The following is a 25,275-nucleotide window of genomic DNA, read 5'->3' as shown; positions in this document are numbered from 1 at the left end:
TACAATGTCCTCAGCAATGGCTGAAATTAAAACTAACTAACAAAACCAACTGTTGATGTGGATGCGAAGTAGGTGGAACTCTACACTGCTGATAGGGTATGAACTGATACAAGCACTTCGTTAACCAGTTAGTATCTACTAGGGCTGAACTTGCACACATCTGATAGCCTACCAACTACACCCATAGGTATATTTTCAATGACAAATAATTTTTGTGCACCAAAAATATATGCAGAAAAATGTTCATAGCAGCATCATTCATAATAACCCAAGGCTGAAAACAACCTAATGCCCACCAACAAGAATGGGTAAATTAATTTGGCAAAGTCAAAGAATGGACTACTGTAGAGCAAGGAAAATAAACTATTGCAAAATGTGATAATTTGAATAAGTCTAACAGACCTAAAGAAGCCAGACATAAAGGAGTTCAATACTGTATGATTTCCTTTTTGTAAAGATCAAAAACAGGCAAGCTAATCTATGACATTAGCAATCAGAATAGTAGTGAACTTTGCATAGAGGCAGTGGTAGTAATGGCTTGGAGGAGGACACGGAAGAGCCCTGTGGGGTACTGATAATGTTCTGTGTCTGGATTGGGGTGGTGGTTATATGGTGGTGTTTATGAAAACTAATGCTGTTGGACTCAGGCCCTGTACAGCCCTGATACCCTATGTTTCTGAGATTAAGGGTTTGGCTAAGGATTTTTATTTTACAGAGTGAGTGGAAACTTCCTTGTGTTAATGGTGTGCATCTTCAGCATACATCTGTGGAGATTTCAGGTGAAACTTGTAGATCCTCTCACATTTAGATCCTAAGTTTGAAAGACAGAGTTAATCATCTCGAGACAAAAACTACAAGCATTGATTGTCCAGGCCTAATGGTAGGTTAAGAAGTTAACTTGGAGGAGTCCAGCTCAGATCTTGATGTTTGTTCCCCCTTACCTATCCCCAACACCAAAATTAAACAACAAACAAGCAAACAAAAATACAGAAGTTCTGATGCTCAGTCAGGTTTGGAAACAAACAACCTATAGGGAAGTATCCTGATTCTGTGGCCACAGTGTTTGAGGCTCTCAGAGACTTGGCTGGCCCTATCTTTCCATAATTTCTCAATTTATCCATCCAAGTGTCTTACACTGAAGCAATACTGGATTATCTATGTAACCACCAAGTATACCTTTGCACATTCTTTCATCTGTACCATGGATCAGACCTGGAATGGCCCCTTGGAGAACTTTCCTTGACTATTTATCCTTTCTCAGCTCAAATGGCACCTCCTTCTTGATGCTTCACTGGCAATCCCATCTCACCATTTGAAGGTACCACCCCGTGCTCTGTTCACCCACAGCATGCCACTTGTCCTTCTTTTTTTTTTAATTTTTTTATTGTTATGTTAATCCCCATACATTACATCATTAGTTTTAGATATAGTGTTCCATGATTCATTGTTTGTGTATAACACCCAGTGCTCCATGCAGAACGTGCCCTCCTCAATACCCATCACCAGGCTAACCCATCCTCCCACCCCCCTCCCCTCTAGAACCCTCAGTTTGTTTTTCAGAGTCCATCGTCTCTCATGGTTCTTCTCCCCCTCCGATTTCCCCCCCTTCTAGTATGTTGCTCTGAAGCAGGTGGTGTGAGAACTGCCAGGAAAGAATGCTAAATATCAGAAGGTGGTAAATTTAGGTAATGAGTACTTTGGTGTCTGTAAAATTAGTCTTTGTACTTTATTGCACATGTATATATATTTGCCATATTGCATTTTTAAATAACTGTTAGTGAAAGTGCGGGCATTATTTATAATACACTACATATGAGAATCTAAATTTCACAGTCTTTCTGGAGAGCGAGTGACATTCACAGAGCTTCATGGAAGTGATTTGGTGATGGTGAAATTTTGGTAAGAATCCAAAATTTGCAGCGTTTTTCAACAGGAGCTATGTTGGTGCTTTGTGGGTGAAGCAACCTTCTGTGTGAGGCATCAACCACACTTGTCGTTTAACAGCTTTTGGTACACCAATACACTGGAATTTTATGGACCGTAAAAGGAATGAAATGTTTCTATATATACATATAACTTCTGTGTGATTCTGTGTGATGGAGGTATAAATAAAGCAGACAATCTTTTGCGTTTTATTTAAGACTTAGGGAAACTATCCCACTCATGTTGGTTTCTGTCTCAACTGGAATTTTTAAAAATAATTATTTCTGACATTATCAAGATGAACTGGCTTTTGTAGAGGAGGAACAAAGTTCTTTTAAAAAAAAATCTTATCAAGCTCTGAACTGGATATGTTACATTAACTGTCACATATCTTTTTTAACAGTTACATATTTTAAAACATCAGTAATTTTCACAAGCACTATTGTTCTGTGACTTGTGTTATCGTACTGAAAAATGTTTTGATTTGAAACAAATGCAACAAAAAGTCTTTAATGACCATGAAAAGAACAGCAATAAAACTTTCAGCATTAGGACAATTCTTATCTATCACGTAAGGGTTACGTGGTTAGGGAAGAATGGTTTCTTGTATAAGGGATACTTTACTTAGAAGTGATTTACCATTCCAGGGGTGCCTGGGTGGCTCAGTTGGGTGTGTGTCAGACTCTTGATCTCAGCTTAGGTCTTGATCTCAGGGTTGCAAGTTCAAGCCTCCCATTGGGCTCCACGCTGGGCATGGAGCTACTTTAAAAAAAAAAAAAAAAGAAGAAGAAGAAGTTATTTACCATTCTAAATGATTATTGTATTTCTCCTTGGGTAATTAAAGTTGTCTTCTGTGTATGTATTTGCATAGTAAAAATGAATAGGGATGTTTATCAAATTTGCTACATTATGCATGTCTGTATTTTTAAATTTTTAACCTAATCATTAAAGACAATGGAGATATAAAAGAACAGAAGTTGAACTAAAAATTAAAGAAAAGCCACTTAAGAATTTAATGAGATGATTTCTTGTTAACTGATCAAAGAGGAGCTTCCCAGACTTTGCCTGATCTTTGGAAATGCTTGAGGCACTACTGAAAAATACAAGCTTCTAGACCCCTTAACTGACCTGGTGAATTAGAAATTTGAGGACATGGAACTGGGATTCTGTTTGTTTAGCAAACACCTTGAATGATTGTTATGTAAGGGCAGATTTGAGAAAACCTTGGCCAGACAGGATTGATAAAATATTGAAACATTTGTTGGCACAGGGAGGGAAAGAACTAGGAACAATGATATCCATTCATTCTAATACTGTACAAAACAAAAATAATTATGAAAAATAAAGGTAAAAATAATAACAACAAACAGACATAAAAAAAACCCTTGCATTCCCATCTATAAGAAAACAAACAGATTGTGGTGCATTTATACAATGGAACACAATGCTTCAGTTAAAATAAAAGACCTATAGGGGCACCTGGGTGGCTCAGTTGGTTAAGTGTCTGACTCTCGGTTTTGGCTCAGGTCATGATCTCAGGGTCCTGATATCAAGCCCCCTCTAGGGCTCCCCGCTCAGTGGGGAGTCTGCTTCCCCTCCCTCTCTCCCTCTGCCCCTCCCCCTGCTCATGCACTCTGTCTCTCTAAAGTAAGTAAATAAACCTTTAATAAAAAATAAAATAAAAAGCCTGTAACTCCATATATCAATATGTATGAAAAACGAAGCATAATATCATGTAAGAAAAGTGTGTTTCAAAAGCAAACATTTCTTATAGGACCATTCTCAACCGTTCTTAAGTCTCTAAAAGTAATGTTGTATATTACTTATGGCCATAAAAATATCTATAAAAGTATAAAAACATACATAAGGGCACATAAGGCTTAAAGTGCAGTTGCCTCTGGGGAGAGAATGGAATGAAAGAAAAGCAAGATGGATTGAGGCATATTCATAATATTTAATAAAAAAATCTAGATCACACATGATAAAATGCCAATAGGTTATAAATCGGTTGATGAGTACATTTGTGTCTCTTATGTATTTCTATCTACATTTCTGCATGTTTAGGTATTTAGAAATGATTATGTCTTGTGTTCATCAGAGCATAAGTCAAATATTGTGATATATTCAGTGTAAGTGGGAGTATATATTGGCACATGTTTTATGGGAGACTATATGCATAAGGTGTTATTGGTGCAATGTTGATAATAAACAAGGTTTGAAAAAATTAAAGTATATCTACTAGGGATTGATTCAATAAATTATAGTATAACTTCAAAAGATGTGTTTTCAGGACTTTCAAAGAATGAATACTTGTAGAACCAAACATCAGCATGATGGCAGCATAAGATGTCCTTCCTTTTGGTCCCCCCTTTTTGACAACTAATTAGAAATCCATCCACAAATACATGTACCTGAGTAGAGAGTCCACCTCTCTGTTGGAACAACAACAAAAAAATATGAGTCTGGATGCACTGAAGAGGGTAAGAGGAACTTTGCCAGTGCTGCCCATCCAAGGCAAAACAGCATGATGCTGAACTAGCTGGCAGTGACCTCTCACGCAGTAAAAGGAGAAAGTGAATGAGTGCTTGGCTACCTCAGCTTTCTTGGATGCTGCTGGACAAACTCATTGCTCTCCAGCAGCACCAGAGTACTAAGGCAGGACTTCCACGACTTGAGTGAGGGTAGGGGCAGAAGATACTGGGAAGAGGCAGATAAGAATATCAAGGGGCATTAAAGGGACATGATACTTGCTGACTACGCACAGGACTTTAGCAGGAAGTTGGCCCACAAGCCCCCGGGAGAACTTCACTACAGGATCCCCCACAGTGGGCCTGCAGGCACTCCCAACACCCTGAGGGCCAAACCCACACCTCCCCTACTGTTGGTCAGGCTCCCAGTGTGCACTCCCAAGTGCAGTGGTAAGAGAAAGCTCCAATAAACAGAATGCTTCCAAAAAGCAGACCAGGATCTCTGGGCAGAGGAGGAAACACAAACTTGAACTATAGTGCCACCTTATGGAAAACAAAAGAGAGTTTTGGCAACCAGCCTGGGGGGTTGTAAGAACCAGAGAAGAAATAAAGGCTTAAGAATTCCACAACAATACAGGCAGTAATTTCTCTGACATCAGCCATAGCAACATTCTTCTAGATATGTCTCCTAAGGCAGGGAAACAAAAGCGAAAATAAACTCTTGGGACTACATCAAAATAAAAAGCTTCTGCACAGCAAAGGAAAGAATCAACAAAACTAAAAGACAGCCTACTGTTAGAGGGAACCTACCTGAACATAATAAAGGCCGCATATGAAAAACCTACAGCTAATATCATCCTCAATGGGCAAAAACTGAGAGCTTTTCCCCTAAGGTCAGGAATAAGACAAGGATGTCCACTCTTACTGCTGTTATTCAACATAGTTCTGGAAGTCCTAGGCACAAAAATCAGACAACAACAACAACAACAACAACAACAACAACAACATCAACAAGGCGTCCAAAACAGCAAGGAAGTAATCAAACTTCCACTCTTTGCAGATAACGTGATACTGTATATAGAAAACCTTACCGAGTCCACTGAAAAACTACTAAAACTGATAAATGAATTAAGTAAATTCACAGGATACAAAATCAACATATAGAAATCTGTTGTATTTCCATACACTAATAACGAAGCAGCAGAAAGAGAAATTAAGAAAACAATCCCATTTACAATTGCACCAAAAAGAATAAAATGCATAGGAATAAACTTAACCAAAAAGGTGAAAGACCTGTACTCTGCAATCTATAAAACACTGATGAAAGGAATTGAAGACAACACAAACAAATGGAAAGGCATTCCATGCTCATGGATTGGAAGAACAAATATTGTTAAAATGTCTATACTACCCAAAGCAATCCACATTTAGTGTAATCCTTATCAAAATACAAACAGCATTTTTCACAGAAATCGAACAAACAATCCTAGAATTTGTATGAAATCACAAAAGACCCTGAATAGCAAAAGCAATCTTGAAAAAGAAAAAAAAAATGGGGCTATCACAATTCCAGACTTCAAGTTATATTAATAAGCTGCAGTAATCAAAAGAGTATGGTACCGGCACAAATATAGATGCATAGATCAATAGAACACAATAGAAAGTCCAAAAATAAACCCACCATTATATGGTCAATTAATCTTTGACAAAGGAAGAAAAAATACCCAGTGGGAAAAAGACAGTCTCTTCAACAAATGGTGTTGGGAAAACTGGACCCCTTTCGTACACCATACACAAAAATAAACTCAAAATGGATGAAGGATTTAAATGTGAGACTGGAAACCATAAAACTTCTAGAAGAGAGCACAGGTAATAATTTCTCTGACATTGGCCATAACAACATCTTTCTTAGATAGGTCTCCTGAGGCAAGGGAAACAAAAGCAAAATTGACTATTGGGACTACATCAAAATAAAAAGCTTCTGAACAGCATAGGAAACAACCAACAAAACTAAAAGACAGCCTACTGAATGGGAGAAGATATTTGCAAATGACATATCTGATCAAAGCTTGGTATCCAAAATATATAAAGAACTTATACAACTCAACACCAAAAAGTCCCAAATAACCCAATTAAAAATGGGCAGAAGACACGAACAGACATTTCTCCAAAGAAGACATCCAGATGGCTAACAGACACATGAGAAGATGCTCATCACCACTTACCATCAGGGAAATGCAAATCAAAACCACAATGAGATACCACCTGAAACCTGTCGGAATGGTTAAAATAAAAAGCACAAGAAATGACAAGTGTTGGTGAGGATGTGGAGAAAAAGGAACCCTCCTGCACTGCTGGTGGGGGTGCAAACTGGTGCAGCCACGGTAAAAAACAATATGGAGGTTCCTCAGAAAGTTAAAAATAGAACTACCCTATGATTCAGCAACCGCACTACTGGGTATTTACACAAAGAATACAAAAACACTAATTCAAAGGGATACATGCACTCCTATTTTTATTGCAGCATTATTTACAGTAGCCAGATTATGGAAGCAGCCCCAGTGTCCATGGATAAATGAGTGGATTAAGAAGGAGTGAGATACATATATATATAAAATAACATCTTCTTTATCCATTCATCTATTGAAGGACATCTCGGCTCCTTCCATGGTTTGGCTATTGTGGACATTGCTGCTATGAACACTGGGGTGCAGGTACCCCTTCATTTCACCACATCTGTATCTTTGGGGTGAATACCTAGTAGTGCAATTGCTGGGTCGTAGGGTAGCTCTATTTTTAACTTTTTGAGGAACCTCCATACTGTTTTCCAGAGTGGCTGTATCAGCTTGCATTCCCACCAATAAATAGTGTAAGAGGGTTCCCCTTTCTCCACATTCTCACCAACATTCCTTTTTTCCTGTCTTGTTATTTTTAGCCATTCTGACTGGTGTGAGGTGGAATCTCATTGTGGTTTTGATTTGTATTTCCCTGATGCCAGGTAATGTTGAGCATTTTTTCACGTGTCTTAGCCATTTGTATGTGTTCTTTGGAGAAATTGTTTGTTCATGTCTTCTGCCCATTTCTTGACTGGATTATTTGTTTTTTGGGGTGTTGAGTTTGATAAGTTCTTTATAGATTCTGGATACTAGCCCTTTATCTGACATGTCATTTGCAAATATCTTCTCGCATTCCACAGGTTGCCTTTTAGTTTTATTGACTGCTTCCTTTGCTGTGCAGAAGCTTTTTATCTTGATGAAGTCCCAATAGTTCGGTTTTGCTTTTGCTTCCTTTGCGTTTGGAGACGTGTCTAGCAAGAAGTTGCTGCGGCCCAGGTTGAAGAGGTTGCTGCCTGTGTTTCTCCTCTAGGATTTTGATGGATTCCTGTCTCACATTTAGGTCTTTCATCCATTTTGAATTTATCTTTGTGTATGGCGTAAAAGAATGGTCCAGTTTCATTCTTCTGATGTGGCTGTCCAATTTTCCCAGCACCATTTATCCAAGAGACTGTTCTTTTCCATTGGATAGTCTTTCTTGCTTTGTCAAAGATTAGTTGACCATAGAGTTGAGGGTCCATTTCTGGATTCTCTTTTTTGTTCCATTGATCTATGTGTCTGTTTTTGTGCCAGTACTATGCTGTCTTGACGATCACAACTTTGTAATATACTTTAAAGTCAGGAATTGTGATGCTGCCAGCATTGGCTTTCTTTTTCAACATCCCTCTGACTATTTGGGGTCTTTTCTGGTTCTGTACAAACTTTAGGATTATTTGTTCCAGCTCTGGGAAAAATTTCGATGGTATTTTGATAGGGATTGCATTGAATGTGTAGATTGCTCTGGGTAGCATAGACATTTTAAAAATATTTATTCTTCCAATCCAAGAGCATGGAATATTTTTCCATCTTTTTGTGTCTTCCTCAATTTCTTTCATAAGTGTCCTGTAGTTTTTAGAGTACAGATCTTTTACCTCTCTGGTTAGGTTTATTCCTAGGTATTTTATGGCTTTTGGTGCAATTTTAAATGGCATCGATTCCTTAATTTCTCTTTCTTCAGTCACATTGTCAGTGTATAGAAATGCAACTGATCTGTGCATTGATTTTGTATCTTGCCACCTTGCTGAATTGCTGTTTGAGTTCTAGCAATTTTGGGGTAGAGTCTTTTGGATTTTCCACATAAAGTATCATATCATCTGTGAAGAGTGAGAGTTTGACTTCTTCTTTGCCAGTTTGAATGCCTTTTATTTCCTTTTGTTGTTTGATTGCTGAGGCTAGGACTTCTAGTACTATGTTCAACAACAGTGGTGAGAGTGGGCATCCTTGTGCTCTTGACCTTAGGGGAAAAGCTCTCAGTTTTTCCCCATTGAGAACGACATTCGCCGTGGGCTTTCTGTTAATGGTTTTTATGATATTGAGGTATGTTCCCTCTATCCCTACACTGTGGAGAGTTTTAATCAAGAAAGGATGTTGTATTTTGTCAAATGCTTTTTCTGCATCTGTTGAGAGGATCATATGATTCTTGTCCTTTCGTTTATTAATGGGATGTATCACGTTGATTGATTTGTGGATGTTGAACCGCCCTTGCAGTCCAGGAATAAATCCCACTTGGTCCTGGTGAATAATCCTTTTAATGTACTGTTGGATCCTATTGGCTAGTATCTTGGTGAGTATTTTGGCATCCATGTTCATCAGGGATATTGGTCTGTAATTCTCCTTTTTGGTGGGACCTTTGTCTGGTTTGGGGAACAAGATAATGCTGGCCTCATAGAGCGAGTTTGGAAGGTTTCCCTTCCATTTCTATTTTTTGAAACAGCTTCAGTAGAATAGGTATTATTTCTTCTTTAAATGTTTGTTAGAATTCCCCCTGGGAAGCCATCTGGCCCTGGACTCTTGTTTTTGGGGAGGTTTTTGATTAATGCTTCAATTTACTTGCTGGTTATGGGTCTGTTAAGATCTTCTGTTCCTTCCTGTTTCCGTTTTGGTAGTTTATAGGTCTCTAGGAATGCATCCATTTCTTCCAGATTGCCTAATTTCTTGGCATATAGTTGCTCATAATATGTTCTTAAAATTGTTTGTATTTCCTTGGTGTTGGTCATGATCTCTCCCCTTTCATTCATGATTTTATTAATTTGGGTCCTTTCTCTTTTCTTTTCCATGAGTCTGACTAGGGGTTTATACTATTTTCCCCCAGCGCTGGAGTTTTACAGTCTTGTGTGGTCCATAAACTTGCTGTGCACCTATTCCTCCAGTTGGTCTTCTGGGGGAGGGGCCTGTCACGCTGCTTCTCAGGTGTCTTTGCTTGGGTGGAGTTGCTCCACCCCTTGCCAGGGGGCCAGGCTCAGTGTAAGCTGGTCCTCTGTGTGGCTTTTGTTCTTGGAAGGCTCTCCGGGCTTCTTTAGAGGATCAAAATAAAAATGGCCATGCCTCATCTCCAGCCCCAGAGCCGAAAGATCCCTATCCCCTCTCTTCAGTAAACCCTCAGGGATAAATGGTCTTCACTTTTGTGTGTGCCAAACTCTGCAGACTCCTACAGTGTGCATCCACACTGATCCTCCTGGGGGAAAGGAGGAGGGTCCTGCACATTGTAGGGCCCTGGCAACAGAGAGCGGACTCCGAATCCTGCGCACACCCGCTCTGTCCCTCCAGGGGGTGAGCAGAGGGTTGTCCACTACTGTCCTTTACAAGGTTCTCACCCTGAGAGCTGTTGCCCCGCCATGCATGCACCCACTCAGCCCCTGGCGGGGGGGCGGACGGCCACCGCATTCCTGCTTATTGCAGGGTTCAGGCACTGAGAGCCGTCCCTGGAGTCTGCACGCACCCACTCTGCCCCTCCCATGGGAAGGCGCAGGCGCTCTGAGTTCCTGTCATTTGCACGGTCCCCACACGGAGAGCAGTCACCCTATCGAGCCTCTGCTCGCAGTTTATGGCAAACCGAGCTGAGAGCCCCCTCCTGGGCTCACTGACCCTAACCACTTTCCCTGTTCCAATGCTTGGGAACTCTACTGGCCCAGGCACCCCGGTTATTTCTGTGACTCCAGGGATCCTGAGACCACACAGTCCCATCTAGAAATTTGCCCCTTTTCACCACCCGAGCTCCTTTCAGTCAGGGATGTCTCTCACTGGAGCAGATTTCTAAGGGTTCTGATTTTGCCCTCTTGGGCTATGTCACTTTCTGGTAGCCAGCTTACTGAGGCTCCCTCCCCCCACTGTTTATCTTCTGATATATCCCCTCAGATTCACTCCTCTGCACCTCCTACCTTGCAGAAAGTGGTCACTTTTCTACTTGTAGAGTTCCAGATTTTTTTTTTCTTACATCTCAGGTTGAATTCGTGGGTGTTCAGAATGATTTGATAGTTATCTAGCTAAATTCAAGGGACCAGATGAAAGGAGGTCCCCTATTCTTCCGCCATCTTGCCTCCTCCTCCATCTTTCCATTTAAGTAGGTCTTGATTTCTTTCAATGATGCTTTGTGGTTTTCAGAATATAAGTTTTGCGTTTTCCCAGTTAAATTTATTCATGTGTTTTATTCTCTTTGATGCTACTGTATTTGAAATTATCTTCCTAATTTCATTTTCAGATTGTTCTGTGATGATGCAGAGAAATGCATTTTTTAAAATTTTGATATTGTAGCCTGCAACATTGCTAAATTCACTTATTAGCTCTAATTGATTTTCTCTTTGTGAAATAAAGGCAAACTTCTTCAACTTAATAAAGAGCATCTACAAAAAAACCTACAGCAAAATTATATTTAATGATGCTAGACTGAATGGTTTCCTACCTAATAATATCTGGAGAAAAAGGAAAAATGTACACTCTCACTGCTTCTATTGAACATGGTGTGGAAGTTCCAGCAGGGGCAATGGGCAAAAGAGAGGGAAAGAAAGAGAGAAGAAAAGAAGAAAGAAAGAAAGAAAGAAAGAAGAAAGAAAGAAAGAAAGAAAGAAAGAAAGAAAGAAAGAAAGAAAGAAAGAAAGAAGAAAGAAAGAAAGAAAGAAAGAAAGAAGAAAGAAAGAAATTTAAAAAGTGGAAGTAAACGACATACAGATTTGAGAGGAAGAAAAAAAGATCTCCTTATTTGCAGATGACATAATTGTCTATGTAGAAAATCCCAAGGAAAACACACACACACACACACACACACACACACACTTCTTAAAACTAGTAAGTGAGTTTAACAAGGTAATAAGATACAAGATAAATGGACAAACCAATTGCATGTCTATAAAGTAGCAATGAACACACAGACATTCTAATTTGAACCTAAAAGCACCATGTCATTTGCAATCACTCAAAAATATTTAGGTGTAATTTTAAGAAACCTTTATAGGACTTGTATGCTGAAAACTACAAAATAATGATGAAATCTAAATACATGATGAGACATACCATGTTCATTGATCAGAGCATACACAGAAGAGATATCAAGTGGTGGAAAGAAAGCTAACTGAATCACACAGAAAATGCTAACATCAAATGTGGATGGGTGTGGCTGATAACACTTACTGTGGACTGAGGGAGCTGGTAGATATTTGAGGTTTGTGGCTTGGTTCAGTTGGGTCTAATTATCCTCTTTTATCTAGTGTTTCTCTCAGATAAACTCAATAGAACTGGAACAAATTTGCATTTTCAAAAGCAAGTGTGTTTTCAAAAAATTTGAGCATAACACCCTCATTGTTAAAATTACTACGGAAATTTCTCTTTTAGTAATTTTTTTTAAAAAGGATAGTTATTAATTGGTAAGATTAGGTATGGAAATATATATGTATACATATACATATTTATAATATTTATATTGTTAATATATATTTGTCACTGGCATTCAAAAGGAAGATGATTTTGTCACTACACCCATTCAGAAATCTTCATAAGTCCCCATTACATATAAAATTAAGCTTTGGCTTACAGAACACCCAGTGATGACATAGGAGGGCAGTCTTTCTGCTGATACAGAGAGAATGGATGACAAAAAAGTTAAAAAAACTAGGGTCACAAAAGCACATGAAACAAAAGGAAATGGGTTATGATCTTGATCCTTAACCCAAAGCTTCATTGGGTGCATAGAAGATAAACATCTGAGCAGGACCCTTGTAAGGCAAAAAACATCAGAGCTAGGATGGCAGGTTCCCATCCAGCAGGTGTCCTAGCAGGTGGCAGGTGTCCCAGCAGACACCAGGCTGGGAACCTTGGGATTGCTTTTGCCTTTCCTATTCTGAGTAATTTCCTGTGGCCTCAGACCTGCCCGATTTTGATTGAGTAGTTATGTGTTTTATAAACAGGATGGAGAATAAGGATTGCAATAGACATGGAAGTAATTAGGGAAGCATTCCTAGTTCTCAACCATAGACAGTAGCAACCTAGAGGCTGCTCAGGAGGCGTAGGTCTGAAAGGCTGTTTACTTATCTGCTCATGAAGGCACACAAGGTCTGCCCCTACATTTGAACCCCCTCCTTCCACTATGCTCCTAGGCCTCAAGGGAGGGTCCACCTGTGAACGCCTTCCAGAACTGACTCTGAGGGGCCTTCCTCATATCAATAATTCTCCATCTCCTCCAGACCCCAATAGGTACCTTACACACCAGAGGGCGGGGGGGGGGGTTTTCTCTGACCTAAAGAAAAAAAAAAATCCTGCTTCTAAGAGGTTATGTCTTTTCCAAATATTTTTACCTGACACATGCACTTTTATAATTAATGAGTTTTCTACACATCCTATACAGTGTATCAGTATGCACACACACACACACACAAACCCACACACACAATATATATATTTTTTTCCTGGAAATAAAAGTCTTTAGCTTTCTTTTCTCATTTAGTATCTTATCTCAAAGTTTGCAAATGTGTTTTTATTATTATTATGTTTGGATAGACTTTCATAGACTTTTGGGGCATTATTATATACTTTTAATAAGAATTTTAGGTTGATCTCAGTATCTGATCTACTGATTTTTTTTAATATATCAAGGATATTTATATCAGTTATACATGAAGACAATTTTTTATCCCAAGATTTTCATGTGCTTTTTAATGTTGCTTTTCTTCAAACAGGTTGCTTTTCAATAGATGTATATGGCTAAGAAGGTAATACTATTCTATGTATAAAAATATCTGACTAGAACACTGGGGACAGAGAACACCAGCCTCCAGGTCAGCTTTACTTTCTCATTTAGTACCACGTCTAAATATTTGCAGTTGTGTTCTTGTAGGTTATTATGGTTGGATGGATTTCATGCATATCTTGGGTATTCCTATTGATTTTAATAACAATTCTTGATTGATACTTGTTTCCCTCTTTCTAGTGATTCCTTTATATGTCAAGGATATTAATACAATATAAGTTATATATGATGGCAATTTATTCTTCCCAGGTTCTCTTGGGCTCTTTAATGCTGTTTTTCCCTAAATGGATTGCTTTTAAATTTGAATAGATTTGTATGGCTAAGAAAGAATACTGTTCTCTGCCTAAAAATACTTGACTAATACACTAGGGGCACAGAACACTATCCCCAGGTATAACAGAATAAGAGAACATCCCCCACCCTGGTAGCCACACAGCCATGGGGCACACACAGAGCCTGGGCTTTAAAGAGAGGTCTAGTATTTGAGTCTCTACCCTACTGTTCTCCAAGAGTCACTGACCCTCTTTGGATCTCCTTTTCTTTCTCTGTAGACCAGTGATCAAAATACAGGCCTTGAATGGATTTTGCAGAGATTCAACATAACACGCAATGCCACTATTTATTAAGAAGAGAATCAGGGATCCCGGGTGGGAAAATACGCAGTTGGTCTTTGAGCAGATTAGTGTCAGTTAAACGTTGGCTTCCCAGCTCCCAGCAAACCTCCCGCTCAGTCAGAGATTAACTCAGGCTAGAGAAAATAGACAGCAAAGATGATGAAGATGACTACAAAAAACAGTTTCTTGTCAGGGCTGTGTTCTCAGGATCCTGGATGAGTCTGGGTGAGGGTCTCCTCTGGAATCATGTGCTTGGCCTGGAGGAAGTGAAGAGAGGGAGTTGGGAGATCAGCAGAGCCAGGAGCCCTGAGTTTCCTCCCCAGGCCACCCAGTTTCGGCTCATTTGGCCTGAATTCCTGAACCTCACCTTGGGCCATGTGAGAACCAATGTAGTCCCATTGGCTGTCGTGAAGTTACCTAGGGTGGAGAAAGCACAGGTGACATCCATTAAAGCTAAAGCCGGAGACAATCTGATTGCACAGTACCATTTCCCAATCCGTGCAAAAGAAACACGCCACTACATTTATCACAACTGAGGCAGTGGAATGAGCCCTGTGGCACAGTGTGTACTGGGAAAAATTCCTGAAACCAAAATGTCTGTCAATAAATGTGCAGGTCCATGGATTTAGGAAAGCAATGAACAACTGTTTTAAAAAACAAGCTAGCTAAAAATAAGTAAGTAAGTAAGTAAGTAAGTAAGTAAATAAATAAATAAACTGCTTAGCTTATAAGTAATGAAAGGATAATGTTCAGGGTTGATGATGAGTGAACTAAATAAGCAAAACAAGTTACCTGCAAGTTGACATGATTCAATCTTGGTTACTCCCAGCTCCCTCCTATCCCCATGTACCCCCAGCACTCACTTCTGAGACCACTGGAGATTCATCCCAGACTGGGTGGAGAAAGTCTGCCCCATTCCCTGCTGCTTCTGGCAAAGGGTGGGCCAGGAGCTGCAGGAGGGTGTGAACACTGGGATAGAGAATGTGCTCTGGGTCTCCTTGGGGTTGGCGTCCTTCACAAACAGATCATCATTCACGATGCATAGACTGAAGGAAAAAATGGGACCTTAGAAACTGGACAGATAGACAACCCCACACCCCAACAACGATCCTGCTTCCACTGCCACTCAGCAACCAGGTTCTTTCCATACCCTTACTGTGCCTGCCACCCAGGTTCCTTGGCTGGTACCTCTACTTTTCCTTCACCTTTCACAGAGCCAACCTTTGGAGAGACTGTCTAACCAATTTCACTACATTTATAGGTTTATCCCCAAACCACAGACAATTTTACACCCATATTTACACTGCCGAGGAGAGTCTAATCTCCGTTTTCAGAGGAAGTCACTGGGTCACAAAGAGATCATGTGACTTGACAAAGGTCACAAAACTAGTGAGTGTTGGGATCAGGGAAAGAACCGATAATCTGATTCCAGAGCCGATGCTCTTAATCACTAGGAGACATGATTCCTTGGTTGTACCTGTTGGCTTTTCACAATATTGAGAACACCCCGAAGCCTGTACCTCCCCATTCCCATACCCCTGAACTCATACTGAACTGGGTGTTCCACCCATAACAAAGCACTCACCTGTAACTGCTGACAGGGGTAGCGATGAATGTCCGGGTGAAGGCACGAACAGAATCCTGAGACGTGCCTTCCACTTCAACAACGAGCAACAAACAACAATACCCCTTTAGCATTCCACATGCTTTACATACTCACACAGCATTCCCCAGCCAGGGTCTGACTTGATATTCATGCTGAAGGGGACAGTTTTTCTGTGGGGAGTCAGGGTGTTCCGAATGGGGAAAGCAATCTGTTCCCAGTGACAGGAACACTACCATGTGCTGGGACCAGTGGAAACCACTTCAGAAGTGCATTTGATGCATTTTTCACAGCTGCTCAAGAGATGGACATCATTAGGTCCATTAGCAAATGAAGAAACTTACAGGTTAAGAGCCCAAGGTCACAGAGTAAAGATCTAGGGTGAGAGCTGTCCAACTCCACAGACTGTGTCCCTAATGCCCAAGCTATGTGGGGCAGACCGGCATAGACCTAGTTCAGACCAGGATGATTTGAGGGGAGCGTGGAAATGGGAGAACATAACGGGCATAGGAAGAGAAGGGAAGGCACCAGGGAAGCTGGGAGAGTTCTGAGAGGGAGCCCAGCCAGCAGGGAGAGAGCAGAGGAGCATCTGGGGAGGAGGTTCTACACACACGCACCTTCCTTGAACACCCCGTTGACAGAGAAGCAGAGCATCGTCTCCTGAAAGGGAAGGGCCCAGGTGCTAAGTCACCTAAACTTCCTACCCACCCGTGGCTTTCTGGGGCTGCCCGAGGGAGGAAGCCGGTGCTCACCGTCTGGAACCACACGTCCACCATGAAGGAGTTGAGGTCATGCTGAGTTTTGGGCAGCACACAGAGGGAGCGCATGATGTCACATTTTGTATGCTTCAGCAGCTGAACACGCAGGGCTATGGGGGGAGGAGAAACAAGCAAAGGTCAGCAGTTGCCACACCCTAGGCCCTATAATTACCACTTCACACCTCTTTCCCTGCCCAGTCTTCCCCATCACACACGCACAGGGGTCCTTGAGCTTCTTCATATTCCTGCTTTCCTTGAAGTATTCGCACAAGCTGCTTCTAGGAGAGAAAGAGGAACAGGAGGTGGTGGTCTGGCCAGTGTGGGTGTTTCCAGGAGCTGCCCTGTATCCACTGGGGAGCCACAGGGCCCAGGAGCAGAGTCGGAGCTTTGCTACTCACGGGGTTGACTCCTCGGGGTTGAAGGGAATGGCCAGGGAGAAGCAGGCCTCATTGTGGTAGGCACCGAAGAGACCCTGACGGTCTCCAGAGTCGTAGATCAAGTAGTACCTGTGGGAGAGCAATGAGGACAGTCTATCTCTGTGGTGTGGATCCCAAATGAGATTTCGAGACCCAGTCAGCAGTCCTGAGCTTGGGTGACCTCACCCATCCTAGCCATCCCTTTCCCCAGATTCCCAGGAGTACTTACTGCTGCAGGAATTGCAGGACTAGACTCTTCAGTGCATCAGATCCAAAGAAGCTTCCCTGAAATCACAACAGTCCTCAGCACCACGGCCGATAACCCCTCCTCACGCACCACCCAAAACCCGGCTTGATCCGCCCTCCTCACCTTGCAGGTTGGTAACCTCTTGTGGGCTGCAATACCGATACTGGTTGGTGAAGGTGACTCCTGGCTGTCCTGGGGAAAGGAAGAGGGAGTGGGCAGTGTGGACCAGGAGTTGGTGCTGAACAATCAGGGAAAGGATGGGCCCCGGAGAGGGTGAGGGTCAGAGGCCAGGTGCAAAAGGGCCCTGGAAATTACATGGGCAAGACTACATTTGGGATCACTGTCTTGGGGTCCCTGATGCCCCTGGAGAACGTGGTTGAAGGCGATCTGGAGCCCTTGTTGGGTTCCCACATGGATCTGGACCTCCATGAGATTGAAGGGTCATGAAAATTGTAACTTCTGCAAGACCTAAATGGCTTCAGGGCAGGTTTGGGGCAGCATCAGCGCCAGCAGAGGAGTCAATGATCGAGGAATACACCTACCAGGCTTAGTAACTTGGGAAACAATTCCAGGATGGAGCTGCAGAAATCCAGACAAAACAGAAAAGTCAGTGAAACTTTGCAGGTGTCCTTCATCATGGGAGCAAGCACACTTACACCTGACACACAGCCCAGTACGTCCCACCTACACTGCACTGTCCTAGGCTTCCAGGGCCCTTGGCACCTCCCTTGTGGATGGACCTAGAGGGAAAGCACACACTCTCTTCCCCCTCCTCTCTCTGATTCCATTCCTCCACCCCACCCCCTCTTCCCTCTCTTTCCCCCTGGGTGGATCCCACCTAGACTGTCCTGACTCCCGTGTCCAGTGCCACCAGAAGCAACATTTGGAGCCCAGGCTCCAGGGCTGCCTTCTCCTTCCTGCCTCCCTTCCTTCCTTCAGGTCCCCACCAAAGGCTCCAGAGAGAAGAGGGAATGAGGTGGAAGCCCAGGGCTCTGCTACCTCACTAGGGGTCCAGCATGCTGCAGGACCATGACACCCCCCAGGGGTGGCCCGGGATGCTGGGGCAAGGAGGTGAGTGAGGCAGGAACCAGGAGGCAGGGGGGGAGAGGGAGGGGGATGAAGACAGAAGAGGGGTTGAAGGTAGGAAGGGAGAGGGGAGTAGAGACAAAAGAGGGAGAGAAAGCAAAACAAAGGGAAGGGAAAGAAGCTCTACCATGGTGGTGGGGGTCAGGGAGGAAGAGAGGAGAAAGGGGAAATGGCTCTCTGCCTGCAGTCCCTTCCTTCATCTGCCCTGGCTGGCCCTGGCATCCGACGTAGGAATGGAAAACATGCAGGTGTTGGGCTGGGGGCCCATTGCACGCTGGTTGAAACTTTGTCACTTGTGTGAGCTCAGTCTGAGCCAGGCATGGGGAACGAAGCAGCCACGGGGGCAGGAGACCTACCCCAGAGGGAGTAGAGGGTCAAGCCCCAGGTCAGCATGGAGCTGGGGGTCTGTGGTCCCCTCTTATGATCACCACCTTCCCTCCTGATGACCCCAGTGCACCTGTGCCTGTCCCAGTTGGTTCCTTGCCTGAGGGATTATACGCATGTCGGGCTACCCAGGGCTCCTCTGAAGGACCAGTCTGGATGATGTGACATGCGGAGGGAGGGGAGGGGGCAGTGCCTCTGAGAGGCCTGTCCTTCTGTCCTCTCAAGCACCTCTGCCCTCTGCCTTCCATTCCTGCCTCAGGAAGCCCTCTGCTCACTGGCAGTCACCCACTTCCGGCCCCCTGACTCAGGGAACCCTGGTTTCTCCCAAGGAGGGCCCAGCTCCTGGCAGGGGGTCAGAGGAACGGATGTCATGATGGCAGTCCCCCAGGACCTCGGCCCTCAGCATGGGGCAGGAAAGCCACCAAGGCAGCCTGGAACTGGAGGGGGGATACATTTGGTTCAAGGAAAAGAGGGTCCCTCTCAGAACAAGGGAGGGAAGCCCTGTCTCGGCAGGGAGGCAGAAAGGCCCGTCTCAGCATGAGGCCCTGGGCTGGAGGGCCCCTCTCAGTCCAGGGCACCAGCACCAGGCTCAAGGTGGTCACTCTGGTCCTAGTGAGGAAGGGGAGCCCTGCTTCGTAGATCACACTTTGGGGTTGGCACGCTAGAGAAGGCTGGGTGCAGACAACCTGCAAACGGACCTCAGACCAGACAAACTGGTGAGCAGGTCAGAGGAAGGGAAGGAGATGTCTAAGCACAGGCGAGGGACACAGAGAAGAGAGCATAGGGTCTCCGGTCCCCCCAAAGGAACAGAGCTGCTGCCTCCTCCAAACAGGCACCGTCAGGCATAGTTCAGAGTCCCACGGGGTGACACAGTGTACAACTGACCTTATGTTGGTTGATTTATCAGGGAAGGTGGTGCACAGGGGGCTTCTATCGGCACTCATCTCTTCTGGCTGCAGACTTTTGCCCTCGTCCGACTCCCCTGCAGACTTCACCTATAATTATGGGGAGGAAACACGTGGAGCAGAGAGAGATGGCCAGGATGACCCTGCAGCCCCGGTCCTTCCCTTCTCCAACAAATCCACTCCCCTGACTCTTGTCACCATCCCGTGAGCACTCCCAACTTCCTTTCAAAGCAGGATCTGGGTACCACACCTCACCTCACTGTTGGAGAGGGTCAAGCTCTCGATGCTGGCGGCATTCCGCAGAGTGTTGGACAAGCCATCCAGCTGGCAGGGGGTCTTGGTGCTCGGGCTCGAGGGCAAAAGCTATGATGAAGAAAAAGTTAGAGTGAGGACCGCAACAGGGGATATCTGAGACCAATCTGCCTCTTCTACCTAATCTCTCCCACCTTCAGCATCAGTCTCAGCACTGGGACTGAGTCCTCACCTCGGGCATGCTCTTTTCATGGGTCTGCAGGGAGGCAGCCATGCTGTTCCTAGGATTTGGTACCATTTCAATATCATGGGTGATCAAGTCTCCGAGAAGCCGAGAGGAGGGAATCGGAAGGCTGCGAGAGGCCCGGCTGGCAGAGCCCCAGCACCAACCCCTCCCCACGTTACCATCCCTAAGTCTCCTTCCCAGACAGGCCCCTCTGCCCTCAGCTGCCCCAGAATTACTGCTGTAGGCATACCAGGGGCAAAGAGGACCCTCTGGATGTTAAGAGATTGCTGGGAGACTACATATCATTTGTTCATGGTCAGCAGCAGAGTTAGAGATGGGGTCAGTGGCTCTGAGTTTGAGGTGGAGATGGGGGGGCAATAGGTGTGGGAAGGAAATGTGGGCCTGGATGCGGATGCACAGCTACTCTTGAGTCTGCATTACCTTTGTCTGCTCCACCTTTTCTGACTTCAGCTCTTTGTGCACAGAGTGGGGTGCATCAGAGGGGTAGATAAAGATAGAGATCTGTAGGGAACACAAGAGGGGCTGGGTCAAGTACCAGGAAATCTGACACAAGACCTTGCCCCTGTCCTGCCCTCTTGCCCCTAACTGGCCCCAGTCACTTCCTTGACACACACCCTTTCATTAGCCTCATCCCAGATCTTGCCGTTGACACTCTTCAATGCAAAGGCAACGTTGGCATTCTCAACAAAGAACTGGGCCTGCATTCTCTCATAGTGAAACTATAGGGAGAATAGCAAGAGAAAGAGAATATGAGACCCGAGCCACTGCTCATCTGCCCTGTTTCTTCTCATCTGCTTTGCTGTTTTCTCTTACCTCCACTGGGGTGAAGGGGACACTGCATTGTCCCTGAATCAGATCCAGTAGCCACTTCTTATCATATTTGATGCCGAATGGAATCTAGGAGCCAGAGATGGGGGAAGAGATTGACACAATGGATTCCAAGGTTAAGATAAGACCCAACCATGTCTTCCTTTCATACCTTTTTTTTGGGGGGGGGGCTTTAAAATAATTTCTTATGATAGGACATTATCCATTATTGCAAACTCTTGTGCCAGACATGGATTTACTAAATAACTTTTCCTTCAATTCAAACACTTTTTTTCAAATAATCGACTTAAGATGTTTAACACGTACTTCCTTTTTTAAAGTTCCAAGTGATACTAGCTCAGGGCAGGATGCCTTAGCCTGCTTCTCCAACAGGGACCCCAGAGACACAACCTCCTCCCACACTCAGCTAGAGCTAAACTGAGCCTTCCAGTGTGGAGTTGCTCCATCTCCTTGGCTGTAGTTTCCTCTGCTCTTAGACAACTTACCTGATTCTCCCTGTAGTCAGTCTGTTCCCTTTATATTGCTCCTCTGAGTCTGCCCTTACTTGATCTAGGATGTTAACTAGGATGTTAACATATGTAATGCTACAAATGTAATGATGCTAGTAATAAAAAGACCGATTACCCACTCCTCTGCCCCCAGAAAAGTACGTAGCGTCTCTACATGAGTCCAACACAATTCCCTCTGTTCACCTTCTTCTACTTATTAGGTCCATTTTGCAGGGGCACTCACAATGATCTTGAACCATTTCCCCACGGTCTCATCCTGCCTCTCCCGCTGCATTCTTCTCTCTGGAGGCTTTTGCTCTCCCTCCATGTTAGCTTGGGTTTGGTCTTGTTTCTGAAAATTGCCTCTCCGATGACACGGTGAAACGGCATAGGGAGCACTGTGGGGAAGTGGAGAGAAGGAAGTAGTCCACACGTGCTCAGAAAGTCTTCCATTACACGTTTGCCCACTGATACCAGGGTACAATAAAGTTTGCTCAACCATTAACCTGATTCTATCATTCTTCACTCTTCCAGGTTGGAGAAGAGAATGACACATTCAGCTACAGGGCTATGTATTCCACTGGCTGGTACATTTCAGCTATGCTGACTGGTCACTTACTATCTCACTTGGGTGCTCATGTGAGCGCCATTTGTTGCCGGATCTCCATCTTGTTGCTGGTGGGATGAAGGTTGAATGCCAGAACTGACTTGTTCAGACCAGTTGCTATATCTCCTTCGGTAAATACCCCAGCATCTTGTTCTTCTTTGTAAGAGCTTACCTACATCATTATGCCCTGAAATTGAGAACAACGCGTCAGTGGTCCCAACACCACAAACGGTTCTGGGGAAATATCATGGCTAATGAAGAAATATCACTGACTTTATCATCTAAAATGAAATAGAGCACAGTGCCAAAAAGGTTGAAAAACTTCACTGTGGTTGCATTTCCTGGGAGATGAGAGGTGGGGAGCACGTGCAGCCAAGAAGAAAACGAGCACAGAGGAAAGGGTTTGGGCCTAGGGTTTAATCTGTGACGTTAGCCCTTGCTCTGCCCTTTTCAGGCTGGGTGACCTGGGACAAGTTGCCTGTCATCTCTAACTCACAGTTCCCTCCTCTGCCCTAGGGGGATAACAAAATCCACCCTGAAAGTTTGGTGTTATGGTTCAAGGGTCAAAGGTGAGTTCCCGCCTGAAGAAAGAATTAGAGAAGCGAAAGTTAGGTCTGATGACAATATCCAGAAAAGCCTGGAGAGACATAATATGGAGAATACGAAAAGAGAGAGGGAGAGAATTAAGGGAGATGTAGTGAGCATATCTAACACATGCTCCATTTGAGTCCCGGAATGAAGGAGAGGGAAACGTGGAGAAGTGGCATTTGAAGCGATCTTGCTTGAGAACTTTCCCAAAGTAACAGGATAATCAAGTCAGTATAACAATACTAATAGGAGACAAAGTATGCTTTAAGGAAAAACATTCCTAAAGAAAAGATGTACATTTCACAGTGATGTTAATGTAGCAAAACTGGGGAAATTTGTGACCAGAAGACTCAAACTAAAAGAAATATTAAAGGTTCTTCTTCAGGCAGAAGAAACACGATCCCAGATGGAGGCACAAAGATGCAGGAAAGAAAGACTAACGGCATTTGTGAATATGTAGGCCAGTCTAAATGAGTATTGACTATATAGCACCAGGATGCTAATGTCTTCTAGGGGTTTAAATATACATAGAATTAAAATTCATGGCAATACATTGGGAGGGTGTGAGTGGAATCAAAGTGTTCCAAAGTTCCTTCTCTGTCTGAAGAGCTTTAAAGAAGTAATTTACATAAGACCATGAAAAGGCAAAAAAAAAAGTACATTATAGTCTTAAGGGTAAACGCTACAAGAATGGCTAAAGAATGTTTAACTGTCCAGCCAAATGAGGTAACAATCTAATACTAAAAAAATATATATATATTAGGGGCGCCTGGGTGACTTAGTCGGTTAAGTGTCCAAACTTTTTTTTAAGATTTTATATATCTATTTATTTGAGGGAGAGAGAGAGAGAGAGAGAGAGACACGGAGGAGGGGGGAAGGGAGGGGCAGAGTGGGAGACAGAGGGAGAGGGAGATAATCTCAAGCAGACTCCACGCTGAGCAAAGAGCCCAACTCGGGGCTCTATCTCACAATCCCGAAGTCATGACCCCGAGATCACGACCTGAGCCGAAATCAAGAGTTGCCACTTAACTGACTGAGCCACCCAGGCACCCCAAGGATCTGACTCTTGTTTTCGGCTCAGGTCATGTTCTCAGGTGTGTGAGATCAAGCCATTCTCTCTCTCTCTCTCCCACTCCCTCTCCCCCTGCCCCTCCCCACCCCTCTCTCCCTCTAAAAGAAAATATTAAATCATTTCAAGGAAAGGAGAGGAAAAGGGCCTTACAACAGGCAGAAATAAATGTGCAGTTAATATGGTATACAGAAACCAAGTTATATCTATATTTACATTAAAAGTTTCAGACTGGCTATTCCACATAGAAAGACAGATATTATGAGACTGGAAAGAAAACATTCCATCAAATGCTGCTTAAAGGAGAAACATGCAAAATTTAATGATTTAGAAAATTTGAAAATAAATTAAAACTTGGCAAAATGTGTACCATTTACACACTAACCGACTGAAAGCTGGTATACCCATATTACTAAAGGGAAAGGTATTCTTTCAAGAAAAAAATAACATTACTAGAGAAAAGGAGATTTCGTTGTGATAAAAGGTTCAATGCAAAAAGAAGCCATTAATACAAAATTCTAAATTGGTGTGCATGTCTTAACACAGAGCCAAAATGTGCAAAGCGAACAATGACAGTAAAAGGAGAAATGGATAAATTCACGATTACAATGTGGCAACACACCTCCTTGAGTGACACATAAAATGGCAGACATAAATTCCACTAGGTGGAGATTTTAAAATGAGAATTAAGTAAATTAACAAATTTACTTAATTGGCATGGAACAGTGCACATAAACACTACACATGGAACATTCCAGAATCGGTCATATGCTGGGCTATAAGGCAAACCTCAAGAATCGTCCCTGGGGGTAATACAATCTACCCTAAATAGTTGATGTCAGAGTCAAGGGTAATGGTGGGTTCTCTGCCCCTCCCCCACCTCTAGTAGGCATCCAAAGAATGTTAATCTAAACCAACCCCCCTCCCCTTTGCCTCACACCCCCGTCAACCTAGGAGACCCTCCCCACTCTCCAAAGGCTGGACCTGTGAGGACCACATAAGTCAGGTCTATCCCCTCAACCAGTGAAAAGAAATTCACCTCAGCCATGACCACTTCCATAGGAGAGGAGGTTTTCCATGTGGAACCAGGATGGGAATGTCAGGGCTCACTTGGCCCATTTCCTCAAGAGAGTGGAGAATAGTCAGCCTGGGCCCTCTCCACCCCTCCTCTAAACGGGGGTTGGCTGGGTGTCCGGTGGGGTGGGGTGGGGGAAGGGACCCAGAACCCCTCATACCCTCTGGGGATCTGAGACCAAGGCCTCATGCTGACCAACTCACGCATGGTGTGGACCGAAGGCAGTGGCCCGTCACCAGTGTCCTCGCAGGTTGCTTGTGAAGAGAATCCGTGAGGTCTGGAGCTGGAGGTTTGGAGATGATCAGGGACAGCTGCTGAGGAAGGTGAGAGCAGGCCACAAACCACTTTGTCAGCGTCACACAAACAAGACGGAATCCTTACAGGAAATCCCTTCCTCAAAGGCATGGAGAAGAGAGCCTTGGCTGCCTCCAGAGGAGGCTTTACTTCATATAATTCCTGTCCCCTGAATTTGTTACCAGCCTACCAGGGAATTGTTTCCAACTGAATCAGCCCTGCAGACAAGGCCAATTAGAATCACGAGGGGTGGGACCCAGGTACTTGCAGCCACAAACACAAGGAACTCTGTATGCCAGGCTCTGTATCCACTGC

General features: G+C 43.7%; 1 protein-coding gene across 1 annotated transcript; it reads right to left on the bottom strand.

The window, feature by feature from the left end:
• Window positions 1-737: 737 nt before the first annotated feature.
• Window positions 738-24,873, bottom strand: LOC118531554 (nuclear RNA export factor 3-like). The gene is given in 21 exon segments (XM_078064016.1): window positions 738-811; window positions 14,481-14,530; window positions 14,977-15,159; window positions 15,699-15,771; window positions 16,334-16,376; window positions 16,469-16,584; window positions 16,694-16,752; window positions 16,873-16,980; window positions 17,120-17,175; window positions 17,261-17,329; window positions 17,680-17,716; window positions 19,493-19,602; window positions 19,768-19,875; window positions 19,997-20,085; window positions 20,241-20,305; window positions 20,427-20,512; window positions 20,626-20,730; window positions 20,825-20,908; window positions 21,572-21,725; window positions 21,947-22,121; window positions 24,870-24,873. Coding segments are annotated over 21 exon segments (1,848 nt in total).
• Between the last annotated feature and the right edge of the window lie 402 nt (window positions 24,874-25,275).

Source organism: Halichoerus grypus, chromosome X (assembly GCF_964656455.1).
Source record: "Halichoerus grypus chromosome X, mHalGry1.hap1.1, whole genome shotgun sequence".
In the NCBI taxonomy this organism is placed as follows: Eukaryota; Metazoa; Chordata; class Mammalia; order Carnivora; family Phocidae; genus Halichoerus; species Halichoerus grypus.
Note: the sequence above shows the minus strand (reverse complement) of the source record. Positions and strands in the feature narration are given on the sequence as shown.